The sequence below is a fragment of the Podospora pseudopauciseta genome (assembly GCF_035222475.1).
Source record: "Podospora pseudopauciseta strain CBS 411.78 chromosome 5 map unlocalized CBS411.78m_5.2, whole genome shotgun sequence".
In the NCBI taxonomy this organism is placed as follows: Eukaryota; Fungi; Ascomycota; class Sordariomycetes; order Sordariales; family Podosporaceae; genus Podospora; species Podospora pseudopauciseta.
Window position 1 is genome coordinate 203,066 of NW_026946666.1, and position 15,452 is coordinate 218,517.

The following is a 15,452-nucleotide window of genomic DNA, read 5'->3' on the forward strand; positions in this document are numbered from 1 at the left end:
GGTATCTTGAAGCCACGGGGACAGTGGTGCACTGTGCTGGTACCTACGAGAGGGATGGTGGCTTGCGTGGCCTGCTCTCTGCAAGTGGGGTGGGTGTACAGAGCTGCGGTTTATCTGATGTTTCAACGCCACGGGGCAAGCCATCTAGGAACGAACCACACCTTATTGGGGGGGATGCAATGGAGTGAAAGAAGTGAGACATTGGAAATGATCATGTGGAAGCCATGATTTGGAGTTTGATGGTCCAAAAATAGAGGGTTTTTGGGGGATACAATATCGCGGGCTCTTGTGTTGGGTTGGTGTCGATGTGCTGGTGTCCCTTCACTCTACAGGCTTGAGGAAACTTGAGGCAGGGTAAAGTCCGACAATGATAGGCGGCATGGATGGAGGTGTCAGTCAGTGAAATAGTGGTGTGGTTGCTGTGCAGGAAATAGCGTGGTGTGCTATATAAGGTAGTAGGTACTCCGAATTGCTCGTCAAGACGTTGGGATGAATGAATTTCAGCCTCCTTGATGATCCCTTGGATGAGCCGTTAATGGCTATACTTGTTCCCCCCCAGAAACGTGCTACCCTATGGGTGCTTGATATACCAGGCACTCGCTATTGTAAAAGTAAGATATCTGTCCGTCAGGAAAATGGATCAAGTATCATTTGAACATTTCCCATGCCATACGGCGCCATATCTGGTGTTTTTTTCACGATCCTCCCTCATTGGTACAACAGTACACAGCGTACAGCTTCCCCTCAGTGTTGCAAGTCTGGCCTGACTCGACCTAACAACGAGCCACACAGCATGGTACAGCATCAGATAGCAGATAGCTACCCGCTAGGGAGGTGTAACAAGAGTACGGCATCCGAATTCCAAAAGCCATCCGTCGTGTTTCCCAAGCCTTGGAATCCCCACTCGTCGGTCAAATTCTTTTCCCTATACCGTCTTCAATACCTACCTATGCCACCGGCTCCTCTAGCCCCATGCTATATCTCGCAGCGTGTCGCCGCTCATGAGCTAAAAAAAATCTAACGCACATGCCGCTGCATCTGAACAACGGCAAGGCTAAGCTCCGGGGCGGAAAGGCACAGGTGTCTTGTCTGTGCTCCGGCTCATTTTCGACCCTGGAATACCGTCCGCCTGACTGCTGCTCTATCCAGCTGCTGCTGCTGCTGCTGCGAAACACGTACACCCGGCGCGGTGTGTGTCATCTGCGGTCCGACCCTCCCTCATGTTTCTTTCGTCGTGGTCCGGGCTCCCTGATTCGCTTTCCTGTTCGGCCGCGAGCATCAAGTCAGACTGCACCTTGCCGAGATTTTCTTTCTTCAGTCACATTTTCCGGTTGGCATGGTTGGCTGCTGCTCGAGTTGAGCGGACACTGTGCAGCTGGACGTAGTGATTCTGTTGCGAATCTTTGTCATCTACCTTTTCTCGCTGTGCTTTCTATTCGAAGAAAGAATAAAGATGGATGGGTCATCGGACACAAACATATCCGGGACCTTCGCTCTTCCGACTTTGTGTTGCTCCCAGTGCCGCGGCCAACCTGCCCGACATATGGATGCACGGTCTCGGTCCTAAACGCTTCTTGTTGTGTTGTGGGTATCTATTGACCTGTGGGCGAGAATCTCCGTCGCTTCAACCTGTTTCATGTGACAAGGTTTGTTGCAAAGGACGTTTCTGGGATTGCTTGGTCATCCAAATCTCTTGTTCGGTCAGGAAAGCATGGTAAGGCACCTGAAGTTGTCTTAGACATTGTGGGAGCTCGGGTTCGGGAGAGCAGCTCTACAGTGCGCCATCCCGACAAATAGCGCGATACTCGTGCTTGAGTACCAAGGAATAGGGTTAGGCAGAGGCCTCCAAGATTGCTATCAGTTGGCCGGTTGTCACCTTGTGCTTGGATGCGAATATATTTGACCAAGCATTGGTTAAGAAGAACCAGAACAGCCAGACTACCTTGCGATGTACTGAGATGGCCTCTAGGGTAACACCAGCGGCTAGCAAAAAAGAGAGACATAGGGCGAGAAGGCTATCCTATTGATCACCTGTGCAGTTCTGGACATGCTTGACATGTCGTCATCCACAATTCGAATCTTTTTTAAAGTTGAACGGACGGTTCGCCAAAGGCAGAGACAGTCTCATCGCCGGAGAGTGGGCCGGATCGTCGTCTGTGTGTGGCAGTGAACCTGTTTCTCGGATGAGGCCGAGCGACGCCGTCCCGGGCAACCAAACCATGCTTCTGGGTCAGACGTTTCACCTGTGTTGAGACTATAGCAAATGAAATGGCTGTCGGCAGTCGAGGCCGACGTGTGGTTGCCAAGGAAACAAATTTCGCCCCTTTTTAGCCCCTTAAATTCATCACATTGGTGGATTCTATCGCTTCCATGATGGTCTGCAGAGAGTCTTTTGTTATGATTATGATTAGGTCTCTGTCTGACCAGGTAAATAGTATACCTATCTTGGTGTTGGCCTGTCCATCAGATTCCGTTGCCCATTCTCTCCATCAGCTGCTCTTTTGTGGTGCCAAGCACGTCATCCATGATTTCAGCATTTGGAACCCCAAACGCGCCATATGGACGCTGCAACATGTCTCTGAGTGTCTCGTACTTTTGCCCCAGCTTTCGTGAATCCTCAGGCTCCATCTTGCGTTCGAGTTCGTCAAGGTCCCCATCGGTCTCTTCCCGGATGTGAGGCTCCAGATCAAGCCAGATGGCCTTGAGTGCCGACTCGAAGCTCTCCTCTGATGGGTCGTATTTGGCCATGTGGCGGAGTTTCGCGTTGATCTAATGCGGGGTCAGTTTGTGGTCGAGGTTCAACCTGAGCGTGCAAACAAAGCAAGCTTACACTGTTGTAGTCATCAGACAACCGCCGCTGTCGTTCTGATCCCCCGGAGATATGGTACTCCAAGGCTGGGATAAGAGCGAGGTTCTCGACGATAAGGTAGCGGGCTAGGGCCCAAACAAACTCATCGGCGTTGCGCTCCTCGGGTTTGGTTTCTACGAGGACGTGATATGCGTCGGTGATGCGCGCATGGTCGCGTTTGACGACATCTGAGAGGGTAGGCATCTTGTATGCTCGTTTTGTTGTTGATGTGATTTGGTGAGAATGAGGTGAAAATAGCCAGTTTGTAAAAGAGCGTGAGTGACGGCGATGCCTGGTGGATCTGCTATTGTAGGCGGTGTGGTGTGACGTCAACCACTGTAATTTTGGCAGTGGCCCGCTGTTCCTCAACATTGCGGGTGTCGCTGCAAACAGCAGTGGACGGCAGTGACTTCGGGTCAACAGAAACCGCATGGAAACCCATCAACAGAGTGTTAGAGTTGATTAAAATGTGGAGTGGGCAGTATGGAGAAAGAGGTAGTCGCGACTTTGGAAATTGCGTAAGCTTCACTGCCTTTTGGCAATCAAAGGGAAACCACCAGTGACAGCAACCCAAACCAGTGGCAGGAATACCAGCAACAACACGCTGCGCCGATGATGACGGCAAAGAGCAGCACCTGAATTTCCTTGACAGAAAACAGCAACGTCTCTAATACCTTAGGCACTGCAGCTTGCCAGTCAAGCACCCGCCGCGCCCGACTATTGCCAACAACAGCAAGCAACTGCATCAGTCACCTCCAGCCCGCGTGCTTTCAGCAACGATGCCCGGCTTCCGCTCAATGGCATACTTCTTGGTTATTCCATGTTGGAAACCTTCGCAAAGAGCCTACACACGATACTGCGATCATGCGGCGAGGGCCTGCACTGACCATACGGCATCGATATCTGCATAGCCAGCATACATATACAACTTTCAAGGAATTTGCAATTATCCGAGTAATGCTACACTATGGCATGGCATCTTTGGCTGTGGTGAATAGGATCCTTTGGTGGAGACAAGCCAGCATCAGAAGAACAACTATTGGCTCCCACAAGCAGCAAGTCGGACAGGAATGACCCGACCCAACCCCTTTCTCCTCACCTTCTGTGCTCGGGACTCTCACAGACATGGAGGAGAAAGCAAACCCACACCTTAACTAATCCAGGCACCACCATCCATCAACATGAAGTCACCAACCGCTGTGACGGCCGATGATCACCAACGCTACCAGTACAAACCCCTTCCAACAGGAACATCCATCAGGGTGCTCCAAATCAAGGGTGTACAAGAGGGGAAGCTCTGCATTTCTCTCGAGTCGATCGATCTTGCGGACGACCCTTTCTTCTACGCCCTATCCTATACTTGGGGCAACCCTCATGCCAATGGCGTGGACTTCACCGAGCACTTCAACACCGTCTCGGGCGAGTACACCAGCGAGTCAAAAACCGAGACTGTTTGTCACGGAAAAAGCATCTACATACAGACCAACTTGGCCGATTTTCTTCAGGAGCTCCAGAGCTCTCTCGAACAGCAAGACAGTCCCTTCCAAATACCCCGCAGCCATGAATTCCGGATCTGGGTTGACGCTGTCTGCATCAACCAAGATGATCTCGAAGAGCGGGCTTTCCAGGTTCAGATGATGGGAGATGTGTACCGAAAAGCGGCCCGGACAATCATCTGGCTGGGTCGTGGAGATCAGTACACCACAGACGCTGTCGAGGCCATTTCAAAATTGGCAGCATGTCCCCAAGACGTCTTTGTTCAAAGCAATATCACCCCCTTTCGCCAGCAAGAACCTGATGTCTACATAGCGAGTGGTGTGCCCTACATTAGTTGGATGGAGTGGTGCAGTTTAGCCGCTTTTTTCAAAAGACAGTGGTTTTCCCGCTTGTGGATTGTCCAGGAGGTCATCCTCTCCCGAGAGCTCTTTCTGATGTGCGGCAGTCACCAGATTTGCTGGGAAGTCCTAGTGACAGCAGCACGCACCGTTGAGGCTCGCTGCAAAGTCCTGGGCTTCAGTCCCAGCACTCTCTTCATGCAAGCTCACGAAATTGCAGTTGCCTTGGAGCACAATACCGTCCAGTTGGCCCGCTGGAGAGATTTCTACTATGGCACCTCGGCACCGGAACCACAGACCAGGATCACTTTTGAGAACCTCATCTACGATACCTGGATCTTTTCAGCCACCGATCCCCGCGATAAAGTCTATGGCATGTTTGGACTAATGAAGACGGATCTCAAGGCAAAGATGGCTGTGGATTACACCACTCCTGTTGAGCTTGTCTATGCACTGACGACCAAGCACATGATCGACCATTATTCGTCACTGCAAATCCTGTCATGTGTTCAAGACGCTTCTATCAGAAGGATCAAACCCTCCCCATCATGGACGCCCGATCTCTCACTGCCATACTTTAACATGATTTGCTCAAATGGCTTCTTCTGCGCGGCTGGGGTGGAGAACAAGACACCGCAGCTTCTGCCTTCATCGTCCTGGGACCGCCTGAAGTTGAAGGGCTGCCTATTTGACACCATCGTGGAGACGGGAAATGACAGAACGAACCACGTCAACTCCTCTGTTTTGCTTGATCCCTCTTGGTTTGAATTGTGCATGTTACTCTCACAACCCTATCAGCATACAGGAGAGCCACGAACAGAGGTTCTTTGGAGGACCCTGTGCGCGAACCAAACTTCTGAATCTGTTGTCCCTGCTCCGAAGGACTATGGGATTCTTTTCAAAGAGTTATTGTCTGCGATGATCATGGTCAGGGCAGAGATTGAGTCAGAGGCATATGCAGAGGACCAAGCCAAGCAGGAAACCAGAGGTGATCCTGGGCCGCCACCGGATTGCTGCACAGGCTTTATGGATGCACTGGGTAAGGCTAAAGAAAAGTGGACATTCGCCGAGTTCGACACATTGGGCCGGGAGGAAATCCTGCGTCATCTCTGCCAGAGACCGAGATTCCTGAGCTCTGATCGGCATGGCTGGTTGATTTATACTCTGACAAAACTCCAGATCTTGGCTTTGACGGAAGACAACCCAAATACACCAAACTGGGAGGAGCTGGAACAGTTCTTTTACAACCCAACTTATGTCATGAGAAGAAAGAAGGGCCATGACATTGTGCTCGTTCGACAAAACGATGAGCGGTTCTCGGCTAGTTTTCATAAGAGATATGGGAAGCACAAGTTGTTTCTGACGGAAAAGGGGTATCTTGGACTGGGGCCAGCGAGCGCCAAAGTGGGAGATGTTGTTGCGATTCTGGCTGGTGCAGAGGGGCCTTTTATTCTGCGCCATGGCCATCCGGGATGTGACATTGGAGAAGAAAACCAGGAGGAACGGAAAGAAAAAGAGGGAGAGAATGAAGTGATGAGTCTTGTGGGGCAGGCGTATGTTCATGGCATCATGAACGGTGAAGCTGTGGAGGAGGAAGGCTTTAAGCTTCGAGAAATCGAACTGGCTTGACCGACAGCCTCTCACCTGGTCGGCGGACGTCGTTTCCCGATAAAGCTCTGGCTTGATTTCATGGGGGATTGGAGGTGCTGTCAAGCGTGCGGGGTAGGACTACCTAGTGTCCCCAGATGACCACCATCCAGGCTAATGGCTATTTAACAATTGCCGACAACTACCAGTTGAGAATGTGGCGGATAAAGATGAACCGCTGTGCCGGTAGGTTGCGTGTCATGCTCACCAAGAATAAAAGACCTGGACCCTTCCGCAGGCTGATTCAGAACTTTCAACCTGCATACCTAAGGTAACACCCCTGAAGGGACATCGGTTTGTTTACGTTGAGAGTGTCCACTCAAGATGACTTCCCGGACGGATTTTGGCCAGCAAACGCTAGGATCGGAGGTGGCCAAGGTGTTTGCTGACCAGATCAGAGGAAAGACTGGTACGTCCTCTTCACACCCGGCCTTATCAAGTCGAAACTCAGCCTGTCCATCAGCTGCTAACAACCACAGTGCTGATCACCGGCGTCAGTCCTAAAGGGATCGGATCTTCGACTGCTCTTAATTTTGCCTCTCAGACCCCAGGGCTTCTCATTCTTGCATCTCGCACCCGAGCTCGCGTCGAAGAAGTAGCCTCCCAGATAAAAGAGGCATATCCAAATGTCAAACTCGAGATTGTCCTTCTCGACCTCAGTTCGCAAAAGTCCATCCGTCAAGCGGCCGCCGAAGTCTCCAGGCTCACAGACAAGTTGGACATTCTCGTCAACAACGCTGGAATCTGTGTTGTGACCCGCCAAAAGACACCGGAAGGCATCGAGCAGCAGTTTGGCACCAACCATATCGGGCCTTTTCTTTTCACCAACCTCCTTCTTCCTTTGTTGCGCAAGGCAGGCAAAACCAACCCTCCCGGGGCAACCAGAATCATCAGTCTCACCAGTGCCGGCCACAGGCTGTCTCCCATTCGGTTCTCGGATTACAACTTTGAAGGGGGAAAAGAAGTCCCCCCAGAGGAGGACCATTTCAAGCCGTTGGCCGGAGCTTTTGCAAAGTGCACTGAGGATGGCTACAACGGGATCGTCACGTACGCGCAGAGCAAGACAGCCAATATCTTGTTTACCTTCTATCTGCAAAAATACTTGCCTTCTCAGGGGATTGCGGCTTATACGCTGCACCCAGGAAGTACGTCATCTTTTCTTCTTCTCACCTCAGGATCTATGAGCAAGCTAACGAACCATGTTCAACAGGCATCTTGACCGACTTGAGCAGAGATCAAGATGAAGAGCTGGCGGCACAGTTCTACAAGGTGGCCCCGTACTGGAAATCCCCTGATGAAGGCTCATCCACCACGTTGGTTGCCGCCTTGGATCCGGCTTTGAACGGTGTGTTCTGCCTTCTTTTGTGCCGCCCCGATCTTACAGATAATGGAAACTGACCAGAGGAACAGATACCAAAGGTTTATATCTTGTAGATTGCCAGTTCACAGAGCCACATCACCATGCCAAGGACCCTGTTGCTGCCGAGAGGCTATGGAGGCTGAGCGAGGAGTTGGTGGGAGAAAAGTGTGCCCTGACGGTTTGATTACTTCTTGAGTCTAATAGAATCATGCATATTCTACCTACCTACCTTGCCCCAAAATCATCCGTCCCGTTGGAAAATACGAATTCCTGATTCAAGACTCGGGCACCGGGCAGCAACGGTCTAGGCTCCGCAGTTAGGCACACCCAACGGACCAAATACGCCGGGCGCCATGGACACAGCCTCAATTACTTAGACCCCAGGGCCATCCGCGCGGTCGTGGCATCGGCTGAGTAGTGTGATTTGGTGTGCTGGAATTTCCAATCGTCATGCGGGTCTCATGCAGGCAAGACAGCGAAAGCTGGGAGATGGCAGGTTTGGGATTGTGGTGGGGTTGTGTCATGGTTGATTGGCTGCCATACTGTAGACTATTGGGTGCAGCATCGCCCTGGACAAGAAGAGATGGGTGGAATCTGACTGCTGACGGGGCGGTCGTCATGAGAGGACGCGTGACGGCGTTGGAAGTATGGTTGAAGGGGGCATAGCCACCATTTGTATTGCCAATTTTCCATGCGCGCCGCGCGACTCTTATGACTCTAGTGGTGTATATAGGGTCTGGTGCCCTATCAAGGACGAAGCATTCGTCTGGATGTTTCTGTTTCTTTGTTTCGACGGTTTGCCGCTGATACCAACAATCTGGTCATCTAAGATCTTGAGGGCCGACAGTTCTTTATCCCACTGTATCAATATTCTTGCCCTAGTGCACTGTTCGAGAAGCATACTGCCAACTCTATCTCTAATTTATACCTGTCTCATCGTTCAAAAGTACCGCTCAGAAATCCTGCATTCGGGAACACTAGGTAGCCCCCACACGTCGAAAAAAAAAGGGGGGGGATTGCAAACCGAACAGGACGGAGCCGCATCCGGACCCGGTTGTCACGGGATGGTGCCACAGGTAAGGCAGACCGTCTTACTCAGCTTTCCAATTTGAAAGATCTTTTTTTTTTCTTTTTCTTTTTTCGCTTCACCAATCTGTTGCTCAAGCTTTTCTTTGTCTCGGGTATTTTCACCTCCTCCAACCGCGACAGAAAGATTTTGTGGGCTGGCTGTCTGGATTGTGATAAGCTCCATTCGGGAAAGAAAATGAACAGATAGCAAACGGACAGAGATATGTGGGGCTGCGTACCACGATCTTTGATGAAGATTGCTTTTTCACCCCAGCCCCGAAATTGTCGGTGCCCCCGTTGGAATAGATCATATTTTGTTCATCTGATTTCACTCTTGTCGTCATTCTTATCCAAACACATCAACCCCTGGCCAAAACCCTGCATAGAAAAATCATTGACCTCGTCCCAAATTCAGCCGCGGCCATGCCCTTTTTCAAAAGATACCACTTTTCACACCACCATCACCACCACAGGTCATCACCACCCGGAGATCAAGAAATGTCAGACTTTCAACACCACCCCGGCCATTCGAGGATAAACTCTGGCAAGTCATCTTCAGCCAGCAGCAACAGCGGCTACGATCTCGACGACGACGCCATCACGCCGTGTCCGCTGCTGGAGACAACAACTAGCCATCAAACACACCGCTCTCACCTCCGTGACCTTCAACCAATCCACCACCGTCTATCACCAAATCAACACAAATATGGCAGCCTGAGTCGAACCTCGAGCCAGAAAAGGCCGGCGTCGAGGTCCGAGTCGTGGAGGACCAGCCAGCCTCGGCCATTCCACGGATATGTTGGGGACTACGACGAGGAAGAGGAAGGGTTGGATACGGAAATCCTATGGAAGCAGATGCTGGCGGTGCAGGACAGGTTCGGGTGCTATAATTCAGCGAGAATGAGGGCGGCTCTGGAAGGGGGCGATACCTCGATTCGTGAGTTGCTTTTGGAGTCGAGATAGATTCAGAAACTACTAACACACTGAACAAATAGCATCGAAAATATGCCTTGATCTCATCAACGACAGCATAGGTGAGATGCCCGAAGACGCAAGGCAGAGGATCGAGTTATTCCTCGAGAGGGAAGGCAGCGGGGCAATGGTGAGAAGAGGGAAGTGGAAGAAGTTTTGGCACAGGGTTATTTATGTCTGAGTTCTTCATTGTCAAATAAACCAAATCATGGAAATACACCAATCCGACCACCGCCAAGAGCAATGGAAAGTAATACGATCCTCAACGCTCCATCTCCCCCATCTCCAGACGAGGCTTACTCCTCCTCCTCTTCGCCCCACTGACAGACTTGACAGCCACCTCATAATTCTCCCCACCGTGCCCAACAGCATGAACAACCACCTCCTCCCCAAACGGCCACCCCGACCCCTTCACCCACCTCCTCTCGTCAATCTCGCTCTCCTCATCCCCCGTCTCCCGCTCATCATACTGCGCAAACATGCCCTGGTCCCTCTCCCCGCGCAGCAAGCTCTTGGCCTTTTCAAACGCCTCCTTCCGGGGCACACAGCAACCCGCCAGCTCGGTCCGCTGAAACGCGGTGCTGTTCTTGTCCCCTTTGGCATGTTTGAAATCCCATTTTGTCTGCAAGATGTAATGCAAATTGGCATGTCCACAACAGGTATCCGTCTCGTGCTGCGGGACCGTCGGGCCGGCGCCCTCTTTCCCTTCTCCGGGGTGGGAGTGATGAGGCAGCTTGTCCTCGTTGGGCTTGGCCACGACGCCGACGAGGAATTCCTGTCCCGAGGGGGACAGGGCGTACACCTGAATGTTGTCGCCGTAGGGCCATTCCTGATACGGATGGAGGCTCGACTGGGTGACAAACTTGGTGAAATCCGAAGGCGAGTAGTTGAGCGACTCTTTCAGGGCCACCTGGGCCCAGGCTTTTGCGGAGTCCAGATCGGTGTGGGTTCCCAGGACATAAGGGATGCGGGTGGCTCCAGAGGTCGACTCGTGGTGTTCGATGATTGTCAGTGTCGTGTGATAAAGGTTTTCTGGCGCGCTTTGCGTAATGCCAGAGGAAGGAGCGTCTGTGTTGGCTGATGGCTCCTCTGGTGCTGCTATTGGCGTATTCTCATGGGGCGACAAATGCTGTTCGGCCTGGGCAGCCATGGTGTCCTTGGACTCTGGATGAGCAACAGAATCCGTTTCAAATTATCCACATCAAATTGAGCAACTCGAAATTTCAACACATGTCCGAACAGGTTTAAGAGAGGCACTACAAGTATCTGATGTAATCGGTACTGTCCGAGCTGCTTGCGGTTGGAACATGGAGATGCATCCCGGTACATGACGCCAGTCTTGCGAAGGGTCATGTCTGTGCATCCTATGATAAGAACCCTCTCTAACTGCCTTGATTCTGGCAGTTTCTTCACGTCGGGTCCACATCTGGGGGTGGTCATCATCACACCTGCAATCAAGCGGCACCTCCAGGGTTAAAGTTGATCAACTTGTTGATGTATGGTAGATGCCGAAAACGTAACCTATGAGCCATGCTACCTCATAATTCCGAGTAAAATAACTCCATAGGTTTGCTGCTAATCATGATACGTCATGGCAGAGGAGGCTTCCCATGTCCTCTTGCCCTCAAATTTGGTATGCGCCTTTGCCAAGGAGTAAGTGAATTCGTGGCTAGACTTCGTCCCAACGATAACAAGCCTTTCTCCCTGCCAGTTCGAACCGCAAAATGCCCGAGAACAAAAAAAAAAAAAAAAAAAAAAAAAAAAAAAAAAAAAAAGAACATGCCAGAACTACAAGAAATGCTCAAGCAGCTGATTCCTTGTGTTCTCCAGAGACACCCATCTTTTCCTCCGACGACAACGTTTCGTTGCGCTCCTGTCTGAGGGCAAGATTGCGCGTATTTTTGGTCTTCCAAGCGGGAGTCCCAATATACTTGATGGCTGTTCAACGAAACAAAATGGTTAGCAGGAATCGAAGAGAAACAGGAAGCATAAACGTACCGCCAGGCTTGGTATCATCAAACATCTCCTCAATCTCCTCAAGCGGCTTGTTGGCGGTTTCCGGGAACATGAAAAATACATGCAGGAACATGGCTGCGCAGAATGTCGCAAAAATAAGATAGACCCTCCAGGTAATGTTGGCAAAGGCCGCAGGAACAAAGTAGGCCAGGGCAAAGTTGAAGGCCCAATTTGCCGATGTGCACAGGGCAACCGCTTTTCCACGAAGACGAAGGGGGAACAGCTCGGGAGGGTAGGTCCAGGAGACAGGACCCCAGGTGGGCGCAAATGAGGCGACAAACAGGTAAGTTGCAGCGATGATAGCCTTGGCGGGCGGTCCCTCCACCGCCATTGACTCTGCCGTCGAGGTGAACTCTCCGGGGTAGGGCGCGCGGCCGTAGACGGCAAAGAGGCCTGCGTTGATACACAGCCAGAAACACATCAGGAATGCGCCCACAAGGAGAGTCGGTCGGCGACCCCAGCGATCCATCCAGAGGAGGGCGGGAACGGTCATCACGACATTGATGACAAACTGAATGCCGCTCGGGAGAAGGACGGCGTTGGTACCAGGCTCGGACAGGCCTGCCATGGTGAAAACATAGGTAATGTAGTACATCATGACATTCATGCCCGTCAACTGCGACCAAATTTGCGTAAAGACGCCGACCTGGGTTCGGTTAATCATGCCGGGAGTGAAGAGCTCAAAGTAGCTGACATCAGCATTGGCGCGCTCAAACTCCACCACCTCGCGAATCTCCGATAGCTCCCTTATGACCCATGGAGAGTTGGGATCTCCCTTTCCGTGGATCAGCGTCAGCACTTCCACGGCTTGCTCCCAACGATCCTTCTTGGCGAGCCAGCGAGGGGACTCCGGAAGAAAGACCAGTCCCAGGAACAGGAGGACGGCGGGAACAGCTTGAAGACCCCAAGGAAGACGGAAGGCGGCGGTGCCCGGGATGAAGGAGCTGCCGTAGCAGATGAAGAACATGATGAGTATGCCCCAGGTGATAGCCCATTGTTGGAAACCGATGAGACGACCGCGCTTCGAAGGAGGGGAGATTTCAGAGATGTACACAGGAACTTGGGCAGAGCATATTCCGACCGAGAACCCGTTGATGACGCGACCAATGGCCAACATGGGAATGTTGACCGAAGCGCATACAACCACTGAACCAATAATCCTGGACGATGCAGATCAGTCCATAGCTCCACCACGGCAACACCAAAGTCCAAGAAGAACTGCGACCTACCAGATAATGGCGCCAAGCTGAATCGAAGTCTTGCGCCCAAAAGCATCCGAGACAATGCCAGACACGAGAGCGCCGAGCCAAGAGCCGCCGGGCATGGCAGCAGTGATACCACCCTGAACGTCGTCAGTGGGTCCGAGACAGAGGCCATTCTCATCATGACCCCTTTGGTTGAACTGGCAGAGATAGGGTTGGGTCGAGATGATAGCCGACATGGACGAAATATCAAAGCCAAACAAGGCTCCGCCTGTGACGATTCCACCGTTAGACAAGCTATCCGAACGAGAAGAATGGTCCAAGAGAAAAGGGCTCAGACGTACCGATCACCGCCACGGCGGCGATGAAGTATATGTTGCCGATCTTCCACATCTTATGATCTTGCCTCCAGATGCCGCAGAATCGAGAGAAGGAGAATATGTGATCGGTTAGGAGAGGGTGAAGTTCTTAGGTCCGGAAGGCAGTACGGCTAGAGGTTCTAGGTTGCTGGCCAAAGGAAAAGGAAGAGAGTTGTAATGATGGAGTCGGGAAGGTCAGAGACCGGGCCTGCAGAGTGGAAGGAGACCACAGAAACCCAATGGTGGGGTACCGGGGCAAACAGGTGTGGGAATCAACTGGGGAAGCATTGAATGCGTGACGCGTGTGGGGGGGCGTGTTGTTGGTAAAGACAGGAAGAGATCGCTCCTTCCTCTTTGTGACTGACAATGTGCCCACTTAAAAGCAAGCAGATCTGGGTGAGCTCGTGAGGCGAGTGACGATGTTGTTTTGCATGCCTTGGACAGGTCACTGGGTCAGACTGAAGCTCGGATTGGGGCTGGCCTCTAACAGACACCACGATATATACCTACCTGGAGCTAGCCTGTCTGAGAAAACTACAGGGTCATGGGGCAGTTTAAGAGGAAGTCAGTTCCAGTGCCCTCGACCAGCTTCCTTTCGGCCGGTCTCCTAAGCTCATTTCCCCGAGATTGCAGCCTCTATCGAGAGGCCAAGTCAGGCGGTGAAGACGGAGAACGAGGCTCAGTTGCTCCGAGGGCATGCCGTGTAAGTCGGTAGCCCATTCCGGCAGGAAGGAGTGATTTGATTGGCTGTCCTACAGTGTCGGTATTCTTTGTCCAGGTCACCCAGCCTTCTGTGGTGCAGTCACGGCAATATAAAGTCTTTTGCAGGTTCCAATCACCGATGCTGCTTTATCACCATGTCTCGCTCGGCCGAATACCGCGGCGGCTCTTCTTCAAACCTTATCCGACGGGCTGGAAAGAAAGAATCGTTTCCCCGATCTTCCTCGCAAACAATCCCCGGACCCGACCTACCTTACCCTATCCAAGTTGAGTTGTCCATAGCGTCAGCAGGTTTTGTGAGTGGCTCTCAGGTAGGAGAGGCAAGATCAACCCCGTACCCGAGTTTCTCTTGACTTGGACGCCTTGTAGTCGGTGTAAGCATCAGCCATGGTCTGCGGTGCACAGGGGGGGTGGTACCAAGGTGCCTCAGCATGAACGGGGTTTCGGGCGATAAATGCAATGAATAGCTTGTACACTGTACATCGTTGCGTTCTTTGATGTCAAGAGGTCATGATGGCGGACAATCAACAATTCATGGTCCAAGATAATTTGAAGTGGACATGGGCCCGGATGCGGCAACAAACTTTATGCATTTGTGACAGCTTTCAATGCTGTAAACAATGCAATTCAGACAGATACTGTGGTGGGTGGTGACTTGAAACCATGACGTCACAGAGAAAGGAGCGGGATTGTTGACAAGAAGGGACGGCCCGGAGCCTACCTAGTTTGAGAATTACGAGTTAATTGTCAGATGAGGCTTTTCACGATCGAAATCACCGACGGACCTTCGGCTTCGATGGTCATGTTATCAATGGGATACTAAGTGTGTCAGGCTGACAGTGCCAGACTGCATTCGCATCTCTGAGAGCATTTGAGGTGTCCAAAAGCCGAGGAAACCCGTGCACCTTTGCATTTTTCACGTGTTTTCTTTCTCAGCCTGTCATGAGGGCTTCCATGGTATGTGCCGGTGTTTCTTTTGCATCCGATGTCATATGATGCTGTAAACACAATGCAGTACCTGTCTCGTACTGGTAGCCAAGGGAGAGCCATAATCTGTTCAGGATGGAGAATGATAGGGGAGGGCAGCGAAAAAGACGGTGAGTTGACTACCTGGATACCACATGATCCACGGATTGTCTGTTCAGTATACCTATCAGCCTCAATTTGAGTTTCTTAACAACTTCGTTCAGTTTGTGACACAGGTAGGCTTTGTTTGTCACTCCACGTCATATCGCACTGATGTTTTGTTTTGAAAATGGGAGAGGGAAAAAACCCTGCATCGCCAAAAGTTCCTTCGTTGTTCTCAGTTTTTTATCAGTGGGTGCTTGCTGTTACATACGTGATGGCTGGAAACCAGGGGAATATTTGCCGCATGCATGGTGTTGTGCATGTTGCCTTAATTAAGGGGCCCAAGGGGACGTAATA

The 15,452-nt window shown here is 51.5% G+C and overlaps 6 protein-coding genes across 6 annotated transcripts; 3 read left to right on the forward strand and 3 right to left on the reverse strand.

The window, feature by feature from the left end:
- Positions 1–2,317: 2,317 nt before the first annotated feature.
- On the reverse strand, positions 2,318–3,599 carry QC763_502550 (uncharacterized protein). The gene is made up of 2 exons (XM_062912852.1): positions 2,831–3,599; positions 2,318–2,769 (listed from the first exon to the last, which is right to left on the reverse strand). Exons 1-2 carry the CDS (start codon positions 3,278–3,280, stop codon positions 2,464–2,466), a joined length of 756 nt encoding a protein of 251 aa, XP_062763783.1. The 5' UTR covers positions 3,281–3,599; the 3' UTR covers positions 2,318–2,463.
- Positions 3,600–4,029: 430 nt separating this feature from the next.
- Positions 4,030–6,312, forward strand: QC763_502540 (uncharacterized protein; the record flags this gene model as incomplete). The annotated part of the gene is made up of 1 exon (XM_062912851.1): positions 4,030–6,312. The coding sequence occupies one exon, from the start codon at positions 4,030–4,032 to the stop codon at positions 6,310–6,312; it is 2,283 nt and encodes a 760-aa protein (XP_062763784.1).
- A 342-nt stretch (positions 6,313–6,654) lies between these two features.
- Positions 6,655–7,874, forward strand: QC763_502530 (uncharacterized protein; the record flags this gene model as incomplete). Its single annotated transcript, XM_062912850.1, has 4 exons — positions 6,655–6,739; positions 6,810–7,475; positions 7,541–7,675; positions 7,741–7,874. The coding sequence occupies 4 exons, from the start codon at positions 6,655–6,657 to the stop codon at positions 7,872–7,874; spliced, it is 1,020 nt and encodes a 339-aa protein (XP_062763785.1).
- Positions 7,875–9,181: 1,307 nt separating this feature from the next.
- QC763_502520 (uncharacterized protein) lies at positions 9,182–10,686 on the forward strand (the record flags this gene model as incomplete). Its single annotated transcript, XM_062912849.1, has 3 exons — positions 9,182–9,695; positions 9,754–9,980; positions 10,067–10,686. 2 exons carry the CDS (start codon positions 9,182–9,184, stop codon positions 9,909–9,911), a joined length of 672 nt encoding a protein of 223 aa, XP_062763786.1. The 3' UTR covers positions 9,912–9,980; positions 10,067–10,686.
- QC763_502510 (uncharacterized protein) lies at positions 9,993–10,880 on the reverse strand (the record flags this gene model as incomplete). Its single annotated transcript, XM_062912848.1, has 1 exon — positions 9,993–10,880. The coding sequence occupies one exon, from the start codon at positions 10,878–10,880 to the stop codon at positions 9,993–9,995; it is 888 nt and encodes a 295-aa protein (XP_062763787.1).
- A 651-nt stretch (positions 10,881–11,531) lies between these two features.
- HGT1_2 (high affinity glucose transporter) lies at positions 11,532–14,767 on the reverse strand (the record flags this gene model as incomplete). The annotated part of the gene is made up of 6 exons (XM_062912847.1): positions 14,280–14,767; positions 13,818–14,054; positions 13,293–13,742; positions 12,976–13,219; positions 11,729–12,906; positions 11,532–11,668 (listed from the first exon to the last, which is right to left on the reverse strand). Exons 3-6 carry the CDS (start codon positions 13,339–13,341, stop codon positions 11,532–11,534), a joined length of 1,608 nt encoding a protein of 535 aa, XP_062763788.1. The 5' UTR covers positions 13,342–13,742; positions 13,818–14,054; positions 14,280–14,767.
- Between the last annotated feature and the right edge of the window lie 685 nt (positions 14,768–15,452).

Bases quoted from the DNA above. Each gene is read 5' to 3' on its own strand.
- QC763_502550 (XM_062912852.1), bottom strand. From the start codon at position 3,280: ATGCGGTTTCTGTTGACCCGAAGTCACTGCCGTCCACTGCTGTTTGCA. The intron at 2,770-2,830 runs GTAAGCTTGCTT...ACCCCGCATTAG, and splicing joins TGTCTGATGACTACAACAGT to ATCAACGCGAAACTCCGCCA.